At 39.9% G+C, this 26,384-nt stretch overlaps 2 protein-coding genes across 2 annotated transcripts in view; one reads left to right on the top strand and one right to left on the bottom strand.

Annotated features, from left to right (window-relative positions):
• Nucleotides 1-26,384, bottom strand: part of LOC310649938 (vomeronasal type-2 receptor 26-like) — a gene marked incomplete at both ends in the record, with an annotated part of 482,094 nt that overhangs the window by 436,953 nt on the left and 18,757 nt on the right. The window lies entirely within an intron of this gene.
• LOC310649031 (vomeronasal type-2 receptor 26-like) lies at nucleotides 5,962-10,579 on the top strand (the record flags this gene model as incomplete). Its single annotated transcript, XM_083377280.1, has 6 exons — nucleotides 5,962-6,125; nucleotides 6,534-6,825; nucleotides 7,007-7,867; nucleotides 8,646-8,873; nucleotides 9,097-9,223; nucleotides 9,678-10,579. 6 exons carry the CDS (start codon nucleotides 5,962-5,964, stop codon nucleotides 10,577-10,579), a joined length of 2,574 nt encoding a protein of 857 aa, XP_083233406.1.

Raw genomic sequence — 26,384 nt, 5'->3', positions numbered from 1 at the left:
TTTGAAATAAGGACAAATTTTCTTTCAGTGAAAACAATCAACCAATGGAACAGATTCCAAAAAAGGTGTAGGGTTTCCTGCTTGTGCGGGGGGTTGGAATAGATGAACTACAAGAGTTGTCTTGGGAGTTTCCCGGTACTCCCATGTTACACCCTTGCTCCGCGAGCTGCATTGGTTACCAGTTGTCTTCCAGGTGAGGTTCAAGGTCTTGGTGATGGTTTTTAAGTCCTTACATGGCATGGGTCCAGAATACCTCGGGGACCACCTGCTGCCGGCGTCAACTCCCCTCCGCCCTGTGCGTTCCCACAGAGAGGGCCTCCTCAGGGTGCCTCCGGTCAGAGAATGCCGGCTGGTGGCCCCCAGGGGGAGGGCCTTCTCTGTGGGCGCCCCGGCTTTATGGAACCAACTGCCAGTTGAGCTCCGGATGGCACCAGATCTTTGCTCCTTCCGGCGCGGGTTAAAGACCCATCTATTTGAACAAGCTGGCTTGGCCTGATGGGGGAATTTTAGGGTTTTAATGTCTTTTATATTTTGATCGTTTTAATTCGGGCAATAATTTAATCTTCTTTTAACTTTTGTATTTCTATCTATATGCCCTGTTCACCGCCCTGAGTCCTTCGGGAGAAGGGCGGTATAAAAATTCAATAAATAAATAATAAATAAATATTTAATATTCTTCTGAGTCATCCTATGCCATTTTTACTCACTTAACTGACACTGTTTTGACTCAAAATTATCTTCATTTCTTAATAGGAACCAGCAGGACTTTAAGCTGACTATATTCACATGAATTTATAGTCTGAATGGAAGGACCACATCCTTATCATATGAAGGACATGCAAATTAGGCAAACTCACTTTTTAAAACACGACTCATAGAAGCTCTGCTTCACACAGGAACTCAAGAAATCAGACTCAAAAGACACCAACTCAGTTGTGATGATTTGCATTTTCCTTCTCTTCCTTACCAGCTTTTCAGGTAGATGTTCTCCCACAACCAAAGACAGGAATTTATATTTCCCTGTTTATGTTATTTCTGATTTTCTATTTGTTTTTTTCTTTCTCAGGCTGTAACTCACAGGTTCAGCTGGTGGAGACTGGAGGGGGTACTGTAACCCCTGGAGGATCACTCAGTCTATCCTGTAAAGCATCTGGATTCACTTTCACATGTTGTGAGATGCACTGGGTCCGTCAAGCTCCAGAGAAAGGACTGGAGTGGGTGGCTGGATTGAGTAGTTCAGGAAGTAGCAAATGGTACAACTCCAAAGTCAGTGGAAGATTCACCATCTCCAGAGACAATTCCAAAAGTTCAGTTTATCTCCAGCTGAACAACGTGAAGACTGAAGACTCTGCTTTGTATTATTGTGCAAGGCACACAGTGACTCAACGTCCCTTCCAGCTTGTACCATTTAATAATAATAAGGGGAAGCTGAGAGGAAGAGAACCAAGATTGCAGGGTTTTTTTTTCCCTCTCAACTTGTCCTCTTAAGGGACTCCTGAAAATAATGTACAAGGCCAAATTTTGCAGCTTCTGCATCAGGAGTGTCAGAATGGGACAAGATCTCATTAAAACAAACCACAAAATCAACAGAATCACTGAAAGGGAAAGTGGTTGGAAAATAAGCAAAACATGGCCCATAGTTTCAAGGAAGACTTTGGTACTGCTGGGATGCATGCTGGCAGGAAGGAGTACAAAAACAGATTTTCTAAGAAAGGATCCATGTTCTGAGCACCTGCATTGTGACTGTTTGCTGGCCCCAGTTTGACAGGTTGAGTTTTCCAGAAAGTTCTTCTTTTTCCAGTACATGTTAGCACATGAAAATATGGTACACAAAGTTGTATCCAGTTACAATGGCTGTTCTTACTTATTCTTCATTTTCAATAAGGTGGCATCTCAGAGAGGTTTCTGACCTAGTGCCTAGGATCCACAGCTTTTTGCGGGGGAGGGGAAGGACAACAATTCCATGCATTGTCTTGGGACATCAAAGGGTACAATCATAACAGATTTTTTAAATTTACTTTACATTTTTTTTTAAATTTATACCCTGCCTTTATTATTTTTTATAAACAACCCAAGGCAGTGAACATATCCGGCACAAACTGGTGAAGTGGGCACAGCATTGCCTGCACTTTCTGCGTCTCATGAGAAAAGCTCATCTTCCTTCCCCTCTTTTGACCACTTTCTACAGGGGGACAATTGAGAGCATCCTGTCATACAGCATCACAGTCTGGTTTGGAAGCATCCCTGCTTCGGACAGGAAGGCGGTGCAGAGAGTGGCGAGGATGGCTGAAAAGATCATTGGCTGTTCCCTCCCTTCCACCCAGGACATGGCACAGAAGCGTTGTTTGAGCAGGGTCTGCAAGATTATCTGGGACACTACACAACCTCTTCACGACCTGCTTTCCTTGTTACCTTCTGGGAGGAGGCTTCGTGGTATCCGAAGCAGAACATCCAGATTCAGCCATAGTTTTATTCCATACAGCATTAACCTTGTGAACTCTCAAGCGTCCTCCTTCCATTATATATTCAAGATGGACAGTATTTAATATTTTATTGTTATGTATATGTAGGGGTGTGGGTCTATACATATGTTGTATGTAGTAGGTTTTGGAGGTGTGTCATGTATGTGTCTCACTTTGAGAGCGGGCAACTAAATTTCATTTCTGATGTGTACCATTGTGCCCACAGTAAAATAATAATAATAATAATAATAATAATAATAATAATAATAATAATAATAATAATAATAATAAAGTTGGAAGGGACCTTGGAGGTCATGACAATAAAATTATCTTTAATGACAATAAAGATTAAATATAAAGATTTTTTCTAAAATTTCTACCAATAATAATCTCATCAATATCATACTTCTTTTCTATCTGGTCATCTTGGTTGCCTTGTCACAAATCCTGTTTACAATTCTTATTTAAATTTATTTTCCCTACAATGTTAAAAGATTTCTACTGGTTAATTTTTTTCCCCAGAACTAATTACTTTAAAGCAGGGGTCTTCAAACTTGGCCCTTTTATGACTTGTGGACTTCAACTCCCAGAATTCTTCAGCCAGCGTGCCTGATTGAGGAATTCTGGGAGTTGAAGTCCACAAGTCATAAAAGAACCAAGTTTGAAGACCCCTGCAAAGTATTAAAATCTATCTTATCTTAAAAAAATAAGTAAGAAAAAGACACAAAAGAAAGACATAGAAAAAGAAAAGACACGAGAGAGCAGAAGAAAGAAAGAAGAAAAAAGAAAAAAGAAAATAATATACTACTTAAAATACTATCCCTCTTCAACTAGTGTACACTTATTTCTAAATTCTTTCTGTTCGTTTTGCCCATAATTAAACCCAAATTTAATCTTTAAATGTTCCATTTAATAAATCCAATTATCTAATCTTTTAATTCTATTCAAAACATTTCCCCATTCTTAGTTATCCATTGGATTTTTTAAAAAAAATAAATTACATTTAAATATCTAAAACATTTCCTTTATGTTAATCATCCCACACATTTTTATAGGTCTCATATTAAATACAAAACAAAAAAAACCAAAAAAAAGATACTGTCTTACTTAGAGAGCTCGTCCCTCTTAAACTAAAATCTTTCAATTTCTTCAGTACCTAGTAAAATGGAAAGGATACCCATTGTCTGAAGCCATTTCGGTGAAATCTAGTGATGTGAAAAGTGACAGACTTATCAAAAGGTTTAACAACAACATAACATAACAGCCCAGACTTAACAATTGTTGATAAGAAAGACAAAACAGTCTGGATAGTGGACGTGGCAATGCCTGGAGACAGCAGAATAGATGAGAAAGAACTGGAGAAGATAACAAAATACAAAGACCTCAAAATAGAAATAGAAAGACTGTGGCAAAGAGAAGCAAGGGTAGTACCAATAGTAATAGGTGCCTTGGGTGCAATCCCAAAACAACCGGAGCGCCACTTAAAAACCATTGGCATTGACAAATTCGCCATTAGTCAATTGCATAAGGTGGCCTTACTAGGAACTGCTTCCACCCTGCGACAATATATGTAATACCATCAAAAATCCACATCTGCGTATCCCATATCCTTAGTAAGGACTCGATAGGTAGACAAAAATGCCAAATCCAGTCTGAACAACTGGCTGACTGTGCAAAGATGATGATGATGATGATGATGATGATGATGATGATGATGATGATGATGATGATTTTATTTTATTTTAATCCCATTTATATCCTGCCCTTCTCCGAAGACTCAGGGCAGCTTACAATTTAAGCACAAACCAATGTGCTTAACAATAGCCTTCATTCTATGTATATGCCTGTTTATTAGGGCTTTCGCCCCCCCCCCAAGCGGCATTATTACAAAGTCAGCTCATTGCCCCTAATAATAATGATAATAATAATAATAATAATAATAATAATAATAATAATAATAATAATGATGATGATGATGATGATGACGATGATGATGATGATGATGATGATGAAGCAACAACAACAACAATGTGACCTTAGAGGTCATCTTTTCCAACCCCCTCCTCAGACAGGAAATCCTATACCTATTCAGACAAATGGCTGTCCAATCTCTTCTTAAAAACTGCCAGTGTTGTAACATTCACAGCTTCTGGAGGTAGGTTGTTCTACTGATTAATTGTTCTAACTGTCAGGAAGTTTCTCCTTAGTTCTAGGTTGCTTCTCTCTTTGGTTAATTTCCATCCGTTGCTTCTTGTCCCACTTTCAGTTACTTTGGAGAATCGCTTCCCTCCCTCTTTTTTCTGGCAAACCCTGAGATATTGGAACACTGATAACATGTCACCCTCGTTCTTCTCTTCATTAAAGTAGACATACCCAATTCCAGCAACCATTCCTTGTATGTTTTAGCCTCTGGGCCACTTATCTTTGTTGCTCTTCTCTGTACTCTTTCTAGAGTGATCTCTGCCATGGGTGGAATGTGGGTTGTACATCCATTCTTGTCCTACATGACCTATTGGTGGCTTTCACTACCATTGATCATGATGCCCTTCTGGATTGGGTCAGAGTATTTGGAGTGGACTGCATGGTGTTATGCTGGTTTTCCTCCATTCTTCATAGTCCATTATGGTTGGCAGAGACAGAGAAATAGAGGTCTGTCCATGTGGGGATTCATAATGGGATTCCTAAAAACAGGTACCAAGTATCAACTCTACTCAGAACAATTGCCTTGCCCTGATTACAGATCCCTTCCAGATATTGTAGATTTGTATCAGGTTCTGCAGATTAACCTAATTGATCTGTTGTATTATTCATATGCCAATGTAACCAGGCCAACAGATTACAAATGGAGCCATGTTCTATTCCCAAAATATCCTGGGAAGGGATGTTAATAATCCTTCATTTGGTGCAAAAGTGGAAAATAATAAAAGTTTTTATTATTCCAAGTGTAGCTTTGAGATGAATTTAAGTTTACCTCTGAACGTTTCCAATTATTGCATCACAAAGAGAAAATAAATCAGAAAATACTAAATTCAGCTACACACACACAAACACACAAACAGTTAACAATGGGAGACAAAAAGCTGAAGACATAATTATCACTCCATTGAAAATATTAGAATGATAATAATTTTCCCCCTTCATGAAAACTGTAAACAATTCAAGAAGACATAGAAAATAATAATAATAAAAATTATTACAAAAGGACTGCCCCATAGACACTGGAGAATAGAAGACAAGAACAAACAAGTCCTATGATTTCAACAATCACAAATTAAGTTCTGTTGCTGGAACTCTACACTGTCATTCAGACCTTTTACAATATTATCCCTGTTTGCAATTAGAATCAGGGCTAAAGGATAGTCTTCAACCTTGCTCTTACAAGAGGTTTTGAGGCTGGTGAAGGCAGACTAATGTGGAAAGCTGCTGCTGGTGGAACATCTATACTTAGAGAGCATTTACTGCCCAAATGGTCTTTTTTCTCCTATTTCCACTCTTCAGAATGAAGTCTTTGTCATGTCATCTAGGTGAACCCATACCTGTTCCAAATGAATGGTACCAGCCAGGGGACCTTGTCATTGGTGGTATGGTCTCTATGGCTAACTACCAATTTAATGAAGTTTCATTTCAGCAGCATCCCTCTCAGGAGTATTTTGGCCATCCAGAGTAAGGAACTCTTATCGTTTATCCTTCTGGCATTTCTAGATGGTTTAATTTCATAATGACAATACTTTCTAATCAAAGATGCTTTATAAGAATTTCATAAAGGCATTGCTTCTTTTTAATGCAGCAAAACTTTATATTGGAAAAGCATTAGATCAGGAAAGCAATTCTTATCATTCACTTTTATGTCAGCTCTAGTTAGAGAAATTGCAATGAATGAAGGGAAATGTACATTATTTTCTTTGATTAAATCTGGAACAATGGAAATAGTTTAGTGTAGCTGAAATGGAAATAAAATTTGATTGGTCACTCCGCAATTCTGCATGTGTATAAGGTAAAGCACCTCTTTGGGGTTCCAGGAAAATAATAAAGAAATATTTAATGATACTTGTAAATTTTTCCCATTTTTAGCGTGCTAACAAAGTTTTACCAAAATATCCTTTCCTTGGTCTTTGCTGTGAAGGAGATCAATGAGAATCCAGAAATCTTGTACAACATCACTCTTGGCTTCTGTATTCATGATAGCTACTTCAATGCAATAATGACGTTTCGGACCACCCTGGACCTGCTCTTCAGATCAGAGAGATTTATCCCCAACTACAAATGTGACACCAGGAGAAATCTCATTTCTATCATAGGAGGACTCAGTTTTGGAACTTCCTCCTATATTGCAGACCTTGTAAAGTTTTACAAGATTCCACAGGTACGAACTTTGGGAAGAGAGGCCTGAAAAATCCCCCGTGTCTTCTTTTTTCCAAACTGGGCTTATTAAAAAAAATGTTATTCTTTGGCCACATTATTCAACAATCTAATCAAATTTGTTAGAAATTATGAAGAAAAAGATACTGATGATGATCTATTTCCATAATATGTGTTTCTTTTAGCTCACATATGGGTCATTCACCCCACAAGATGTTCATAGCACTGAGATTCCATTCTACTACTCCATGGTTCCAAATGAGTCCTCACAGTACATTGGGATTATCCGACTGCTTCAGCATTTTGGGTGGAAATGGGTTGGGCTCCTTGCTATTGATAACAGTCAAGGAGACCATTTTCTGCACAGCATGGAGTCCCTCTTTTCCCAGCATGGAATCTGCTCTGCTTCTACAGAAAGAATCCCATTGTTAACCCACTGGGACAAGGTATTTGAAATGGTCGAAAAAGGGAGAAATATTTATAAACACATAATTGATGAGAAGACCAAAACCTTTATTGTCTGTGGAGAATCTTTGACAACTGCATGGTTAATATGTATACTTTTTTGGCTTGATCCTGGACATGAGCAGAGTTTCTTGGGAAAGGTATGGATCATGACTGCCCAAATGGATTATTTATTAACAGGAATGAATAAAAAATGGGATCGGCAGTTCTTTGATGGTGCCATTTTCTTTAATGTTCATTCAAAAGAAATTCCAGGGTTCAAGGAATTCTTGAAGTTGATAAAGCCTCCATGGATTCAAGGAGATGGATTTTTTCCACTTTTCTGGGAACAAGTATTTGATTGTTCATTACCATCCCTTTATTTGACACAACTGGTCAATCCCTTTTGTGCTGGAGAGGAGAGACTAGAGGACATTCCTGGAGCTCTTTTTGAGGTAAAGATGTCTGGGCACAGCTACAGTATCTATAACGCTGCCTCTGTATTGGCTCAAGCTTTACATGCTCAATTCTTACTTCGATCTAATCGCAGGCATTTTATGAGGCACAAATTATCAGAATATGAAGATTCACAACCATGGCAGGTGATATTTTGTATTATATAATAGCAAATTACAAAGTTAGGGTGTATGATTCCAGCAGGGAACTGGAAGCTACTAAAATGGATTTGCACATTTGTCTATTGATATTTATTTGCATACCTTTATTTTCATCCCTATAATTCTGGGAAATGGGGCATATAAAGGGGAGCTGATGTGCTGGACTATAGTGAAATGGCAGTTTTCTTGGAAGGAGGGAGCACATTTCAATCATGGTTTGTGGGGAGAGAAAAGGCACTACAGCCTCAAACCCTGAGGTGACAGAAGAAGAGAGTTAGAATAGCCATGCCCTAGAATCTCTCAGGGGATATCACTCATGGTATTTAGTATGGGAAGATTTTACCTACAGTATGTAAACCAATGAAAAACTTGAATTCAAGCACAATCTTTCTACAATAGAATGGAATAGAATAGAATAGAATAGAATAGAATAGAATAGAATAGAATAGAATAGAATAGAATAGAATAGAATAGAATAGAATAGAATAGAATAGAATAGAAGTGAAGTGAAGTGAAGTGAAGAGAAGAGAAGAGAAGAGAAGAGAAGAGCAGAGCAGAGCAGAGCAGAGAAGAGAAGAGAAGAGAAGAGAAGAGAAGAGAAGAGAAGAGAAGAGAAGAGAAGAGAGAAGAGAAATGTGGCAGGGACCTTTGAGCAATCTTGGTTCAACCACCTGCACAAGCAGGAGAATCTATACCATTTCAGACAAGTAACTCTTTAATTCTTTTTTTTAATTTACCTGTTTTATTATTCCCAATCATATAGCTCCACCAATTTCTGAAAGGCATGAAATTCAACAATTCTCTTGGAGAAACCTTGACCTTTTATGATCAAAAGAAGATGGAAGGTGGATTTGATATCATAAATATTGTTGTCTTTCCCAATTCCACTTTCCAGAAAAACAAGATTGGGAAAGTGGATCCTGATGCTCTAAAAGGAAGGGAATTAATCATTAATGAGGATATCATTGTTTGGCATAGATCATTTAACCGGGTATGGTTTCAATAATACTTTGTCTGATTATTCAAATATGGATTCATTAGATTGGCATAAGTGTTTGAAAAAAATCATGACATTTAATCAATTTCTTGTTTTACAACCTTTAGATGGGACTTTTCTTTTAATGTAACTGCACATTTTATTTCCAATATAACAACAGAATTTTTTTTGAAAACAATAAATACTCATCTTCCACCATTTTAATATTGATAAATAGGTCCTTCCCATTTCTCTGTGCAATGAACATTGTCTCCCTGGTTATCAAAAGAGGAAGAATGAAGGAAAGAAATTCTGCTGTTATGATTGTGTTGAATGTCCAGAGGGGAAAATCTCTAAAGAGATTGGTAAGTTAACAAATCATTAAATTTTCTTTGTTATACTGTCTAGTGTGCTGAACACTTTCTGCTAATTAAATTATCTGGTTTTTTCATGAAACTATTATACTTATGTACCATAATTTGAATATTGTTCAATATTCAATAAGTCAATCTGGTTTCAAATATGAAAATGATCCCTTCAGGTATTCATGAATCTTTATTAGAGCACTCCTTTATTATAAGTAAGCAAATCAATATAAAATGGATTTTCATGGAGTTTGTGAAATTTTCTTGTGTATAATCAAATATTTGACTTAATACCACAGCAAACAAAATATACATACAGAGATGTTTGAATGCATTTTCATATTGTAGATTCTATTATTTGTACCAAGGACATAAACATCAGGGTGTGGATAAATATGAAATTTAATAATGATCATTCTTATGAATCTGCCTTGCCATTTTATTTTCCTTTTAGACACTGTTGCTTGCTTTCAATGTCCTGATGATCAACATGCAAACCATAAGAAAGATGGATGCACCATGAAAACAATTAGCTTCTTATCTTATGAAGAACCTTTAGGACTCAGTTTAGCCACTGTTGCTACGTTATTTTGCCTCATTACAACATGGGTGTTGGGAATATTTATTAAGCACAAAGACAGTCCTATCGTCAAAGCCAACAACCGGGATCTCACCTACACTCTCCTCATCTCCCTTCTCCTTTGCTTCTTCTCTTCTTTGCTCTTTATTGGACAACCTGGGAGAGTCACCTGTCTCCTCAGACAGTCTGCATTTGGTCTCACCTTCTCATTGTCCATCTCTTGTGTGTTGGCCAAAACCATCCTTGTTTCTCTTGCCTTCAAGGCCACCAAGCCAGGATCTCGGATAAGGACATGGGTGGGGAAAAGATTGGCTGTTTCTATTGTCCTGCTCTGCTCTCTGCTCCAAGCAAGCATCTGTGTTGTTTGGTTATCCACCTCTCCCCCATTCCCAGAGTTAGACATGCACTCAACAACTGAAGAAATGGTTCTACAATGCAATGAAGGCTCAGTAGTTATGTTTTATTGTGTTCTGGGCTATATGGCTCTCCTTTCGCTTGCCAGCTTCATTGTGGCATTCCAGGCTCGTAAACTGCCTGACAGCTTTAATGAAGCCAAGTTCATCACCTTCAGCATGTTGGCTTTCTGCAGTGTGTGGGTCTCCTTTGTTCCAACCTACCTTAGCGCCAGAGGAAAAGCCATGGTGGCTGTGGAGATATTCTCCATTTTGTCCTCTGGTGCTGGGCTTCTTGGATGCATCTTTTTCCCCAAATGTTACATTATTGTTTTTAGACCTGATTTAAACAACAAAGATCAACTGATAAGAAGACATGTTTAAAAACGTTTTTGATTATGTTTTTAAGTTGAGAAGAGAAATGTCAAAATCCAATCTTTTAAATCCAATCTTTTAAATATATTCTTATAGGTGTGAAGAGATTGTATGTAGTGCTGATACTTTGTTTCTCAAATAAAAGATTATTTAAGGAAAACAATGCCTCAAAGTTCTTTTAAAGAGTTTCATCTGTCGGAACCATGACATTAGTACTTGAGAATATGAAAAAAATTATTACAGGAGAATGCATGCAAAAATGGGATCACAATAGATCTTACAATTGTAAATACTTTCATGGGATGTATTAGGTAGAAAATATTTCTTCTTTAAACGAGAAAAAGATTTAAGCATTGTTTGCACCGGTCCTCCAAAAGGCTTGGATGAAGCAGATTACCTGGATCATTTTCAGTCAGGATTGAGGCCAAGGTATGGTGAGGAACAATATTGATTGCATTTTTGAATGATGATGACAATAACAATAACATTAATAAAAACAACAACAATAATAATAGTAATCATAACAATAACATAACAACCCAGACTTAAAAATTGTTGATAGGAAAGACAGAACAGTGTGGATAGTGGATGTTGCAGTGCCTGGAGACAGCAGAATAGACAACAAATATCTTGACAAGATAGCAAAATACAAACACCTACAAATAGAAATAGAAAGACTGTGGCAAAGGCAAGCAAGGGTAGTAACAATAGTAATAGGCGCCTTGGGTGCAATCCCAAAACAACTGGAGCACCACTTGAACACCGTTGGCATTGACAAATTCACCATTAGTCAATTGCATAAGGTGGCCTTACTAGAAACTGCTTCCACCTTGCAAAAATATCTGTAATACCATCGCTGTAATACTTTTGGATCTCCATCACTTTTCAGCAGAATTTCAACTGCTCAGAGCTGCTGGGAAGTGCTACATTCTGTAAGTTTTGGAAAGGCTGCACCAAAAATGTAGCGGCCCGTGCACCTAACGGCACATGAATTATATAACTAAAAATAAAAAAACAGCAGCGGTACATTCAGGGCAAGTGCAACTGAGATTTGTTGTATCTCAGCATGTCTGGCTTAGTTCAGTGCAAAACTTGTTTTGCAGCTGTCTTTCGCAGTACCCTTTTCAAACTTGGAATCTGTCCTATCTGTAAACAAATAACTAGTCTACAAGGACAGATTACAGCATGCAGCACTTCCCAGCAGCTCTGAACAACTAAAATAAAACTTAGCAGAATAGGCTGTAGGCTTACTTTTTCAGAGGTTTTACCAGTGCATAAGGAGCAAAATGGAAAAGGCCAGCATATAGCAGAATTTAATATGTGGCTAAAGGAGTGGTGTAAAGGAGAAGGCTTTGGTTATATTAGTCACGATGTCTGTAGCTGGTCCAATGAAAAAATGTATAAAAGAGATGATCTGCATCCATCCAAGAAAGGGACTGAGTTACTTGGCAATAAAATCACAGCTTTTCTGGAGGAACTAAACAATGGGGACAGTGAGTTAATTGATACAGAACATCACTGTCCCCGGCAATCTAAGAAAATAGGGAAAGCCAGGCACCACACAAGTTATGCAGCAAGTAAACACAGGGTCAGTCATAAAGGACTCAAATGTCTATACACTAATGCACAGAGTATGAACAGTAAGCAGGGTGAACTAGAAATTCAGGTAAATGAGGGCGGATATGATATTGTTGCCATTACGGAAACATGGTGGGATGAAACCTACAAATGGAACACACAGCTATAGGGATTAAAACTATTTAAAAGAAACAGACTAAACAAAAGAGGAGGTGGAGTTGCTCTCTATATAAGAAATAACTTTATCTCTGTCACTGAGGTTTTTTTTAAGTGTTTGTTGAAGCTTTTGACAAAGAGCTGTAGCAGACAAAGGCATATGCATCAATGATTAAGCAGCAGGGGAGAGATTCTGCTGGTATTCACATTCCAGAGTCAGCCATATTGCCTTCTTCTTCAAAGCCAAAGCCACTCCTACAGGAGTCAGCCATATTGCCTTCTTCTTAAAAGCCAAAGCCACTCCCAGAATTGAGTGTTGTGTCAGACGAATGGGATCAGGAACCTCCTATGTCACACTTCCATGATTATGTGCCGTCTCAAATGACACACGGGGCTACAATGATGCCTGAATCTAATGTTATAGCACCAACTGCTGGTGAATCTGTTTTACAAGATAGAAATGCGTTGCAAAGAATGCAGTACACATTTTCACAGATGTCTCTTCATTAAGCATTGCTCCAAGCTGTAACACCTCCACGTCCATCGGGTGCTCCAGCTAGAATCCCTATTAATACTGCTACTATCCAGGTTCCTGTCCCAGGTAGAGCACAGCAACAGTCAGCCCAAGTACAGTTACCACTGGTTTCTCAAATATAAAGGCCAGTGCTAACTGCAGGCCAGTTTCATGTAGCAGCTCAAGTGCCAGCGCCTCTTGCTGTCCAGGGTGGAATCGCAGCTCCAGTACAGCCACACCCAGCATCGGTACCAGCGGCAGTCCCAATGCATCTGCCCCAATTCTTGGCACAGGCACAGGTGCCTCCTGCAGGCCAAGTCCAAATTGCACAACCTGCACAGCCAGCACCTCAAATTTATGTTCCTCAACAGGCATCTCCTATTGTACCACTGGCTGGTGATTCAAAATTTAAGCGGTCAGGACAAAATTACAGGGCATGGGTCAGTGAAGTTGGACTTTTGCTTTGCAGAGAAGGTACCCATCGCATGGTATTTAATCCTCCTGACCAGCCCTGGACTCCTGACATATGGGACTTAAATAATAAAGCATGCATAACATTATTGATGTCAATGGACACCGAAATGCAGCTCACATTCTCACAAGATGCAACTGCCCAACAAATTTGGTTTGATGCTTTAGTCACATATATCTGGACACATCCGATTCGACCTATCACTGTGATGGAAGACAATGAATCCGTGGTTTATATATCTGAGAATTGCTTTACAGGTTCAAGATCTAGACACATCGACATCTGTTATCAAAATATAAGACAAGTAGTTAAACAAGGTTTTGTAAAATTGCAGTATATGCCTACACATGATCAGATTGCTGATATGCTGAACAAACCACTTCCTACAGCTCAGCACGAGTATCTGCGCAACAAGATGGGTCTTATCTGAGATCTGCATTACTGACAAAGAAGGGGATGTCACTGCATTTTTTTAAGTGTTTGTCAGCTCCGCACATCTCACTCTGTTTTTCTGCCAGCTGCATAGTAATCTTATCAATGTAACCAAGGTGATTGTCACATGTCCAGCCATGTTATGGTTTCATGCCTAGAACTGCTGTTAACTGGGCATGTCTACAAACGTTTTCTCACTTTACTTTTTTTTCTTCTCTTTGTATTCTGTCTGATGAGAGGATGCAGTCAGTTAGGAGTTTTCCTTTGCTTTCCAATTAAAGTTTTATATACAGTAGAATATGCCTCAGTTTTGTTTATTTTTTACCTGATATTTACCATGTGTCAAATGAACCACGGTTCATCGCCCCTCTGATAGGGAAGTATTAATTTATTTCCCTGACAATCTCTACAGAAATAGAGCACAACCATGACAAAAACTGTAAACTTGAATGCATTTGGGTCAATATAAAAGGGGGGAAAATGACATTGCCATAGGTGTATACTATAGGCCGCCCAACCAAGCAGAGGAAATAGATGAACTTTTTGCTAGTCAGCTAACTAAGGTATGTAAGAAGCACATCACAATAGTAATGGGGGACTTTAATTATCCTGATATCAACTAGGAGACAAACTTTGCACCGTTGTGGCTGACTGTTGGGACTGGGTAAGTGTGCTGGTTAAGGGCCTGATTTAACGTACATTTATAGTCAGTGCAGATCCTGACCTCCCCGTTAGCTTTGAGAGGGGTGACTATGGGGGTCTCCCACTCTCCCCCTTCTACTGGCTGTAGGACTCCCTGTTCGACTAGTTTGTCTAACTCCCCTTCTATCTTGTCTTTAAACATGAAGGGGTTTAATCCTAATGGGGAGGATGCTGGGGTTTAGTTTAAAAGAGATGGGGGCCCCGGTGTACCTACCTAGCTTGTTATTGAATACGTCTGCAAATTCTCAACTACGATAATATCCAAGTGCCCTTGGAACTTCTTAAACCGCACTGAAAGGGTGGACTCCTCCTTGATTTTTACTGGGGCATTTTGGAAATCGGTGAGGATAATATTTGAGGGCCTCAATTGGACCCAGCCGCAAATAAGTTTAAAAGTCTCATACGATATGACTGAGACTGCAGAGCTGGAGTCAAGTCCATTTTACAGGGAATGCCCTGTAAATGGATGTCCAATTTAATTTTGGGTTTAAGTGGCCGTCGGGCCCCGGTTCAGCAGATGGCCCTCTGGCTTTTGAAAAATCCTATGCTGGTCAGTTTCTGGGCCCCGGTACCTTTCCACAATGCATCCTCCAGCTGTAGCTCATGGAGGCCCTCTCAGAAACGGCTACGGCAGACCTCTGCGATGTGGCCTGATTTTCTGCAGGCCTGACACGTGGCTGACCGGAACTTGCAGTTTGTCATGCGTGGTCTCTGCCGCAGCCTATGCATTTCAGGAAGGGAATTGCCTTCCACTGGTTCTCCTGGCTTCCTCGTTGTCACTCCCATTGTTCCAGCCTCCTCTGAACCTGGTTGATTCTGGTCTCCTCTGCTTCTTCACTCCTGCCGTACGCAGTGTCTTCAAGGTGGATGGATCCTCCTGGGCTCCTGGGTCAGGGGGTCTGGACTGCTTGCACCGTGCCGCTGGCAACCTTGTTGGCCAAGATCTCATCCTGAGCATCTTGGAGGGTTAAGTTGGGCCTTGCGAACAGCCTCTGTTGCAGGCGCTTATCGCGTAGGCCAAACACGAGCCGGTCGCGCAGCCTCTCATCTAGATTGGAGAACTTGCAGAGATGGGCGGCCTGCCGCAAGGCTGCGATGAACTCCAATGCCGATTTGCCTGGCATTTGGACCCTGTGGACAAACTGGAACTGCCAGGCCAGCTCAGACATTCATGGCTTGAAATGCCCGTTCAGCTTCTTGGTGAGGTCTCGGAATGAGACGGTCTCGATCAGCGTCAGCAAGCACAGGCTTACGGCCAAGTCATAAATGGCAGGCCCGCTTATGCTGAGCAGGGTCACCACTTTGAGGCCATCTTCGGCGATCCGGTTCACCCAGAGGAAATTTTCAACCTGTCCCAGGTGAGAGTCCCACCGTTCAGGGTGATGGATGTCGAATTCTCGGGGCTGTCTGATCTGTGCCATCTCTGCGTCCAGGTTCTGTGAATCCTGCTCCACCGATGTGGCCACTAGCATGGTGACTAGTCGGTCATCGAGGGGGAGGAAAGATGCCTCTTTCCTCCAGCAAGCGATGCCGTCCCCTAGTGACTTTCAGCTCTTATGGTCAAGCAGAATCCCACCTTCGTCACCACTGTTGTGTTGTGGGTTCTGGAGAGCAGGAAGGATGCTGAGATGATGAGTACAGCATGGCAGATCTTTATTCGGTGGAAGTGACTGTATTGGGGAATAGGGGTTACCTGCCCTCCTTTTATACCTGGCCAGGTGAGCAGCTGGCCAATTAGTTTGAACCTCTGTTCCCCACCGAAACTGAGTTCCCGCCAAAACAGTTACAGTTCAACGCCCCCTGGTGGTGACTGCTATGTAAGTGTGTATGTGTGCTCTTCACCTGGATACATAACACTGAAGACTTCCAAAACATGTACTTGTGATCAATCTTAATTAATCTCCATCTGAAAGACTTGTTCTCTGGTGGGAGAAAGATCCACTAATTTGGGGAAAAAACATTTGGTGTAATGGTGTAAAAGCAGGGAGGAAAATTCAAGGGAAGAGGAAGATGATGGAGGAAAATAGGAAGATTGACTGTGATCTTGTGATCTTGACTGTGATCTTGATCATCCACATGGAAGAAAGTAAGCAGTAAGATACCACAAGATTCCATCCTAGGCCCAGTACTCTTCAATATCTACAAAAATGACTTAGATGAGGGAATTAAAGGGGAACTCATCAAATTTGCAGATGACACCAAGATTTACTGCCCCCTTGGAAAAATGCAAGATGGCCATGAACAATAAAAAAGAAATGAGAAGAGGGTTTTATGCTTAAACTCACTGCCTTAAAGTAACAAAGTTAATGGAAAACATATGGAATATAACATTTCTATAGAACAGTCAAGCTGTTTTGACTTTTAAAAAATTGTGTTAATTGTAATGTACTATTTTTCTACTATTTGTAATATAGTACAGATCTGTGCTCTAAAAGAGAAATATACTATTTTTATATCTTCTTCATTAACATAGGTGATTAAAAGAGATAGTGGTGCCAAGTCAATTGAATTTCTCTGGAATGAATGAAGAAGTTTTAAATTCTACCAAGTGTGTCTATAATCTGACCAAGAAATTTTAGGATTGCAAGCTTCATTGGGAACATGATAAACAAGCCTATAACCCTTCAAATACTGTATGTATTGAACTGCAATGCAACTTTTATTATTAAATCTTGTACAGTAGGAGGACTACTACAGTATCAAAATTCTGAAATGCAGTATTAGCTGTGTGCCCAGTGATTGCTCCCTTTTACTAAAAACCACTATTCTCCAATCAACTGATTGAAAATTAAATATTATCTATTGCTAAAATCCTGGTATCATTAAAGTATGCTTGAAACAAGAGCTGGTAAACAAATCTGCACCCCTTCAAATGCAAAATGACTTTCACTATTAAATATTGCACAGTAAAAGGAGGGTTAAACTATCAAAATTCTGAAATGTATTAGATGAATGCCCAGTATTTGCTCCATTTATGTAAAGACCACCATTCCTTAAATTCACTGATCGAAAATTTAAAAAAGTATGCTTGAAACAATGGGATGACGTTATAGTCCAAATGGAAGGAGCATGTTCTTATAATATGGGAACTATGCAAATTGGTTGAATTCTTTTGCACCATTATAAAAGCAGCCCCTGGGAACTCCAATCTTCAGAGACAGTCAAGAACGTAGCTTCAAGAGACACCAGAACTGCCACAATTATGTTTTGCATCTTACTTGCCTTCTTTCTCAGTCTTTCAGGTAGATGCTGTCTTGTAACCCAAAAAAAAAAAAGACAATTGTTAAACTCTCCTTTTCACTTTCCCCTGATTTCCCCCCCTCTCTATCTCTCTTCTTAGGCTGTCACTCACAGGTTCAGTTGGTGGTAACTGGAGGGGGTATTGCAGCCCCTGGAGGTTCCCTTCAACTAACTTGTAAAGCATCTGGATACACATTCACAAGCTATAACATACAGTGGTTCCAGCAGGCTGCAGAGAAAGAACTGGAGTGGGTGGCTGGACTGGATATTTCAGGAAGTAGCAAATGGTACAACTCCAAAGTCACTGGAAGATTCACCATCTCCAAGGACAATTCCCAAAGCTCAGTATATCTCCAGATGAACAGCTTGAAGACTGAAGACTCTGCCTTGTATTACTGTGCAAGGGAAGACACAGTGACTTCATTTCCCTTGTAGCTTGTACAAATTCTCCCCTTGAAAGGTGAAACTGAGAGGAAGAGGCCCAACATTGCCTCTATTTCCTGTCAGTTTCTCCTTTCAAGGGATCCCTAGACATCTTGTAGCTTGTAGCCCTAGAGTGCAGCTGCCAGAAAGTGCAGCTTCTCACAAACAACCACCACAAATAGGAAAGAGGCATGGGAAGTGAGCAACAGAGTAACACTATTTCATGCATTTCAAAGGTAATGTCAGATCCCCTTTGAACCTTCAATCTCTCTTTCCGCTGTGAAATTGCCCCACAAATCTATGATCTGAATGGATTACATGATAGTCTGTAATGGATCAGTCACCAGGGCACACCCTATGACTGGATCCATTGTCACTAGGTTCCCTCAGACGTGGATAGCCACAAGATATTCTGTGGAGTTAAAGTGCACCACCAGAATGTCAATGAAGATTCTCAGTCATCCAGGTAGAGTTGTCTAGAACTTGAGTCATGCTAACTGGACTTTTATTTTTTGTGATGGAAATGCTTGGCTGTTTTTATCCAAGAAGCTACATTTTAATAACATAAACTCCCTCCCTCCCCCTCCCCCCCCACTTACCCTCCCTCGCCCTCCCCCCCGACTTCCCAGAGCTGAATACAGGGTATTAACTTTTACAAACTTAAGCTAAAATATGCTAACTGACTAAAAAAAACCATTAAATTCTATCACACTTTAACTCCCCTTATACATAATTAAATAATAAATAATACATCATATAAAACTAATACTTATTCATATGCTAAATGAAACTTTTTTGTCCCATATTTATTCTGAATATACTCAATCCATCTTTTCCATTCCACAATATATCTCTGTTGTGATTGTTCTTTCAAATATGCTGAAATCTTTGCCATTTCCGCCAGGTTTGAAACTTTCAAAGTCCACTCTTCTATAGTAGGCAGTTCCTCCTTCTTCCAATATTGCGCTACTAAAAGTCTTGCTGCCGTGATTAAATTCAACATCAATTTGGTATCTATAACAGTACAATCTGTGATAATACCCAACAGAAATAACTGGGGAGAAAACCTTATCTTTTTCTTAAATATCTTCTGCATGTTCCACCAAATTTTAATCCAAAAAGCTTTGAATTTTTACGTCCACCATATATGATAATACGTTGCATCATCACAACCACAAAGGCCTCAATTCTTTAGCACTCAGCCTTTTTTATGGTCCAGCTTTCACTGCCATACATTGCAACTGGGAAGACCATAGCCTTGACTATACACACTTTTGTTGACAGGGTGATGTCTCTGCTTTTTAGTGTGCTGTCTAGATTTGCCATGGCTTTCCTCCCCAGGAGCAAGCGTCTTTTAATTTCTTGACTACAGTCCCCATCTGTGGTGATCTTGGAGCCCAGGAAAATAAAATCTGTCACTACCTCCATTTCTTCCCCATCTATTTGCCAGGAATTGAGAGGGATGGTACAGGAAGTAACAAACTGTACAACTCTAAAGTTGTACATTCATTCTCTGGAATGAATGAAGGAGTTTTAAATTGTACCAAGGTTGTCTACACTTGAAAGGGAAAAAATCCAGGGTTTTGATAAACAAACCTGTACTCCTTCAAATATAATCTAAATTGCAACACAACTTTCTCTGTTAAATATTGCACAGTGTGGGGAGCATTACAGTATCAAAATTCTGAAATGTATTAGATGTGTGCCTGGTAATTGCTCCATTTATATAAAGACCACTATTCTCTAATTCACTTATTAATTATTATTTTTTTAAAAAAAATCTCTATTCCTTAAAATCTTGGCCTCAGGAAATTTTGCTTGAAAGCATGGGATGAATTTTTAGTCCAAATGGAAGGAGCGTGTTCTTATAATCTGGCGGACTATGCAAATTGGTTAATTTCTTTTACACCCTCAAATACACCCGTTGAGAACTTCACTCTGTAGAGAAAGTCAAGAACTTAGCTTCAAGGGACACCAGCACTGCCACAGTTATGTTTTACACCATCTTTATTTTCTTTCTCAGTTTTTCAGGTAGATGCTCTCTTCAACTAAAAATGGCAAGGGGTAAACTCCTTTTTTACTTTTCTTCTGAACCCTTCTTTATCTTTCCTTCTCAGGCTGTCATTCACAGGTTCAACTGGTGGAGACTGGAGGGGGTATCGTAGCCCTAGGAGGTTCCCTCCGTCTAAGTTGTAAAGCATCTGGATTCAGCTTCACAAGCTACCACATGCACTGGTTCCGGCAGGCTGCAGAAAAAGAACTGGAGTTTGTGGCTGGAGTCGATACTTCAGGAAGTAGCAAATGGTACAACTCCAAATTCAGTGGAAGATTCACCATCTCTAGGGACAATTCCCAAAGTTCAGTTTATCTCCAGATGAACAACTTGAAGGCTGAAGACTCTGCTTTGTATTATTGTGCAAGGGAAGACACAGTGATTCAATCTTCCTTGCAGCTTGTACAATTTCTCCAGTGGTCCCTTGGGAGAATAAATTGAAAGTCAGAGGCTACAACTCACTGCTTCTTTGTCTCACCTTCTCCTCTTAAAGGATGCAGAAAAAAAAACATTGTTCAAGATTGAAGCTAGTGGCCACTGGTTCAGGAATGCCGCTGTCAGAAAAGGAGAAGTTTTCATGCAACAAACCACAAAACCAGCAGAATCACAGGAAGGAAAGTTGGGTGGAAATAAACAAAACTCCTCCCTTATTTTGTAGACAGGGTTCGCTGTTGACAGGGTGGATGCTGTTGAGGAGAAGCTAATAAAGAGCAAAGCAGATTTACTAAGGAAAGATCCAACACCATTTCAGATAAGTGACAAGCCTCTTATTAAAAACACCCACAACTTCTGAAGGCAAGCTGTTCCACTGGTTAATTGTCCTCACTGTTAAGAAGTTTCTCCTTAATTCCAGGTTGCTTCTTTCCTTGATTCGTTTCCATCCATTGATTCTTGTACGGCCCTCTGATGTTTTGGAAAATAAGTTGACCCCCCCCTTTAGGGCAGCCTCTCTCAAATACTGGAATAATGCTACCATGTCCCCCCCTAGTCCTTCTTTTCTCTAGACTAGCCAAACCTAAATCCTGCAATCATTCTTCATATGTTTTAGTCTCCAAGCCTTAAATTATCTTGTTTGTTCTTCTTTGCACTGTTTGCCAAAGTCTCAACATCTTTTTTCGTAATGTGGTGACCCAAACTGAATGCAGTATTCCAGGTGTGGCCCTAGTAAGATAGGGATTCCTCTCTGCATCCATTGTTGAATTTTGAAGTTCTTTTCATTTTTTCCTTTGTGTATAGAAATTCAGTTTGAATGTATTCACACCAAATTTGTAGCTTTAGTTTTTCAGAAAACTGAAATGAAACTAAAGTGTAATCATGAATCTTTGCACTGTGGAATCAATAGGCATTAAAGTACTGAAACCCTGAGGCAAAATATGGGGAATACGCACGCTGTTTTATCCACATCATTAAAGTCCCATTTTCTTCACTAACCTTACACAAAACTGTCTATCTGAAAATTTACTTAAATACCTTTGGCGCTATCATTCTTTTTCTCATTGTGTCAATTTGAAGAGCTGTGGTGGCACAGTGGTTAGAATGCAATATTGCAAGATAACTCTGCATTCCACTGCCAAGAGTTCAATTCTGATTGGCTCAAGGTTGAGTCATCCTTCCATCCTTCCAAGATGCATAAAATAAGGACCCAGATTGTTGAGGGCAATAGGCTAACTCTGTAAACCACTTAGAGAGGGCTTTAAAGCACTAAAGGTAAAGGTAAAGGTTCCCCCGCACGTCCGTGCTAGTCGTTTTCCGACTCTAGGGGCCGGTGCTCATCTCCGTTTCAAAGCCGAAGAGCCAGCGCTTGTCCGAGGACGTCTCCGTGGTCATGTGGCCAGCATGACTAGACGCCAAAGCGCACGGAATGCTGTTACCTTCCCACCAGAGTGGTCCCTATTTTTCTACTTGCATTTTTACGTGCTTTCAAACTGCTAGGTTGGCAGAAGTTGGGACGAGTAACAGGTGCTCACTCTTTTTTTTTCTGATTGTCTTCTCTATCTGAAGAATTTATCCTGTATTTTACCAGTTATATTTAAGCCCAATGCACAGGTTGTAGAAGGAAAGGTCTCAGTCTTGAAGAAGAATAGGAGGAAGTAGTGTTGTCTGAAGTCCACATTGTGGAATTGGAGATGGGTAAGAAAAAGAGAGCAAGAAGGTAAGATGGCCAAGTCTTCCCCAACTTGCAGTCAACCTGAGCCCTACAAATTACCCAACAGAAGAGCAAGAAAACATACTTCTTAGCTGAAATGTTTCAGATAAGTGAGCTGTGAGCTGTGATCAACTTTTGAATAAGTACAGTAAATTGTTGGAGAGGATTCAAAAGGAGAAGCTTAGAAGCTGAAGAAGCTTCTTGGATGAGAAGCAAAACCTCTTCAAAGAAAATCAAGAAAGTCCAGTTGCCTCATGAAAAAGGATCTTTGAGAGTCAAAAGGAGAAGTTAAGCCTTCTATCACAGGAAGATGTTTCTTCTTTCTAAAAGTAGTAAGAGATGGCATTATTTGATTCTTCAAAACGATCATATTAGTAGTCCAGGCACTGATTTATGCAAAACCAGAATCACTTTCATTTCCCATTTAAATTCTCAAAGCTTCTCATGAACACATGGACTTTTGGTATAAACCAGTCAAAGTTTCTCCAAGCTTTAGCTGGTGCTTCTACTATGTCATCTTTCTTTATATTACTCATTGTGGTGGGCACCTTCTCATGTATGTTGGTTTTAAAATTTCAGTGCTTTGTGATACTAACATTTAGTAATAAGAGTTCACATCCCACCTTTTCACTTCTATTTATTCTTTCCAACCACAGATAGGTCTTACTCAGGCAGGCCAATTGGTGAAAACACCTGGAGAAACTGTATCACTAATGTGTGCGGCCACTGGTTTTGATATTAACAGCTATTTGATGGACTGGATTAGGCAGGAACCTGGAAAAGGACTGGAATGGCTTGTTAGCTATCACACTCCTGCACATAATCTTTATTCTCCTGACAGCCGTGACCAGAGGGGCTTTTGCCCAGGTTCACCTGGTGCACCAGTTGCGACCCTATCTGGACCGAGATGCCCTATGCACAGTCACCCATGCGCTCGTGACCTCCCGGTTAGACTACTGCAACGCTCTCTACATGGGGCTGCCCTTGAGGACCACTCGGAGGCTTCAACTGGTGCAGAATGCGGCCGCGCGAGTTGTGATGGGGGTTTCCCGATACTCCCATGTAACACCTCTACTCCGCGAGCTGCATTGGCTTCTGGTTGCCCTTTGGGTGAGATTCAAGGTGCTGGTGATGACCTATAAAGCCCTAAATGACTTAGGTCAGGGATATTTGAGGGAACACCTGCTGCCGTCATCAAGTTCCCTTCGTCCTGTGCGCTCCCACAGGGAGGCCCTTCTCAGGGTGCTGCTGGTAAAAGATTGCCGGCGAATAACACCCAGGGGGAGGGCCTTCTCAGTGGGTGCATCTGCCCTCTGGAACCAGAAGCCCATGGAGCTTAGGACTGCACCCGACCTTCGTTCATTCCGCTGGGACCTGAAGACCTGGCTCTTTGAGCTTTCTGGCAAAGGCTGAGAGTTTTAAATTGGGGTTTTCATATTTTTCAGGGATCAAATTTAATTATTTTTAATTGTTTTTAACTTTTGTATTGTATTGACGTTTTTAAATACCTTGTAAACTACCCTGAGTCCTACGGGAAAAGGGCGGTATATAAATTCAATAAACTTAAACTTAAACTTAACATTATAGGGAGATTTGCAGCCTCAAAAAGTGGCTCCAATTTCTACCTGCAAATGGATCATTTAAAAGAAAATGATACAGCCACTTATTATTGTACAAGGAACACAGTGAAACAGATCAAGCAAAAAAATCTTGACTGTCAAATTTTGAAAAAAAAAACACAACTCTAAAGGGGGCAGTAAATAACTGTTGGATGAATTAGGAAAACATTTCAAGCCAAATCAGATGAGTCAAGCAAAGAAAATATATGTTTAGAGACCAACAGCTGTTGTTCTTTCGTCCATGTCCATATCATTACAGGCCTGCCAGGTTCTTCCTGTTCATTTGTGACAATTAATGGAAATAGTTCCTCTTTCTCGCATATGCTTCCATCTCAGCAAATGTAAGATCTCCATGTTGTAAAGCCTTTCCATTAAACATCTTTAAAAATCCCAAAGAAACCAGGTGAAGATATAAATGATGATGCTATCCATTCAATCCTATCAAGATCATGTGAAATATTTATAAAGTTTTAGTAAGACCACACCTGGAATACTGCATCCCATTTTAGTCAACTCAATATAAAAATGACTTTTACATTCTTGAAAGAGGTCAGAGAAGAGCCACAAGGATGATTAAGGAGGCTAAAACATGAAGAATGGTTGAAGAATAGTTGCAGGAATTCAGTTTGTTTTCCAGGCTCAGTTATGCCTATGAAACTAAGCTGTTCTGCCTCTATTTCCTCCATAAACAATCCAATAGCAAGAAGAAGAAGAAGAAGAAGAAGAAGAAGAAGAAGAAGAAGAAGAAGAAGAAGAAGAAGAAGAAGAAGAAGAAGAAGAAGAGGAGGAGGAGGAGGAGGAGGAGGAGGAGGAGGAGGAGGAGGAGGAGGAGGAGGAGGAGGAGGAGGAGGAGGAGGAGGAGGAGGAGGAGGATCTTTGGGCTCCAGTTTCTTCTCTTTTTGTTAAAGATACTTGTTTAAGGGTCTTCCAGAAGAGATATGTGTTAATATTGAGTCTTCATGAAATAAACTTTTTATGTTATCATTCTAAAAAGGCATTCTACAGTACAATTGGTGGAGTCTGAAGATGTGAGACAGCCTGGGGAGTCCCTACACCTCTCCTGCAAGCCTCTGGATTCACCTTCAGTGACCATTGGATGACCTGGGTGCAGCAACTCCTGGAAAAAGCTTGGAATGTGGTTTGTATATAGCTACCTCCACTCTCTCCAATTTACTTCTCAGATAAAGTCAAGGGATGCTTCACCATCTCCAGAGATGATTCCTGCACCACCTTCATCTGCAAATGAACAGCCTGAAACCTTAGGATTCAGCAGTCTATTACTGTGGGAGAGTCATAGCAAGAGGAAGTGAATATGAAATGAAGCAAAAACATTTCCCCCCTAATAAACTCTCTTATCATGCCTCCTCTGTAGAGTTTCCAGCGGATTAGCCCTCAAAGAAAAGTGACAGGAAATCTTCATGTCCTACAACTGAAGCTATTGAGGTCTGCTCAGCAGAAAGCAGCCATTTCAGATTACATATTCACCTTAAGCTGTCTTTTCTTTGGGCCTCTCCAAAGTGACTTACTCAAAAACAAAACAAAGCAAAACAAAACAAAAACAAAACAACTTGGAGAGATAACAAATCAAATGAAATCAAATGGATGGATGAATGAATGAATGAATATTCTAATCAGGTTCCTCAAGATTATAGAATGGAATGGTACAGAAACAACCATGAATATCTTAATGGTGACCACAAAAATGAATACACCCTGGAAACCAGCAAAGAATTTGAGCGGTCACTCTGAGATCAGCCTATGAACAATTTTATTTGGATAGGACAAGTAGAAATAGGAAGGACTACACATGCTGCTGTAAGCTCCTTAAATGAAAATTTAGCAGACAGAATTTAAATTTAATCAATCAATCAATCAATCAATCAATCAACCAATGCAAAAGTGTGTGCATGAGATCAGATTCCATAACATAATTCATTGCATTAATTTCAGAAAAATGAGGCAGAGTTTCACCAAATGATTTCTAGAGCATTGGGATGACACAAATGAACTGCACTGCTAATATTTCGGACCAATCTTTGTGACTGCAAATTGAGAACAGGGTTGTTTTAAACTTTCAATTTGTCTCTCTAATCACATTAAGCAGCTTTTCCCTTGCATCCTTGTCTGTTTAACAACACAAGAAAATAAAGGTTAGAAAAATGCATATGTTTAGTTATCACTGGGTCAAGTGCTCTTTTATCCTGTAGCATATGCAAATATGTGGCAGTTTCCTCTACAGCCTTAGCATATAGTTTATCTGCCCGATTTAGCATAAGCTGTTGTGCCTCTGATACTTTTATCACTCTACAACACAGCAAAAATAGAATAAAAAATGATTTGGTTTCTCCTCTGTTTCTCCATTCTCCAAGGTAATTTATGTTTCTTCAGCAGGAATGATGCATGATAACTTTGAATCTCCTGGAAACATTTTTTTTACATACATTATTTTTTCCAGGGGTGCAATTGATCAAATTGGAGG

Source organism: Vipera ursinii (assembly GCF_947247035.1).
Source record: "Vipera ursinii genome assembly, chromosome: Z".
NCBI lineage: Eukaryota > Metazoa > Chordata > Lepidosauria > Squamata > Viperidae > Vipera > Vipera ursinii.
This window is presented reverse-complemented; position numbering and strand designations above follow the sequence as displayed.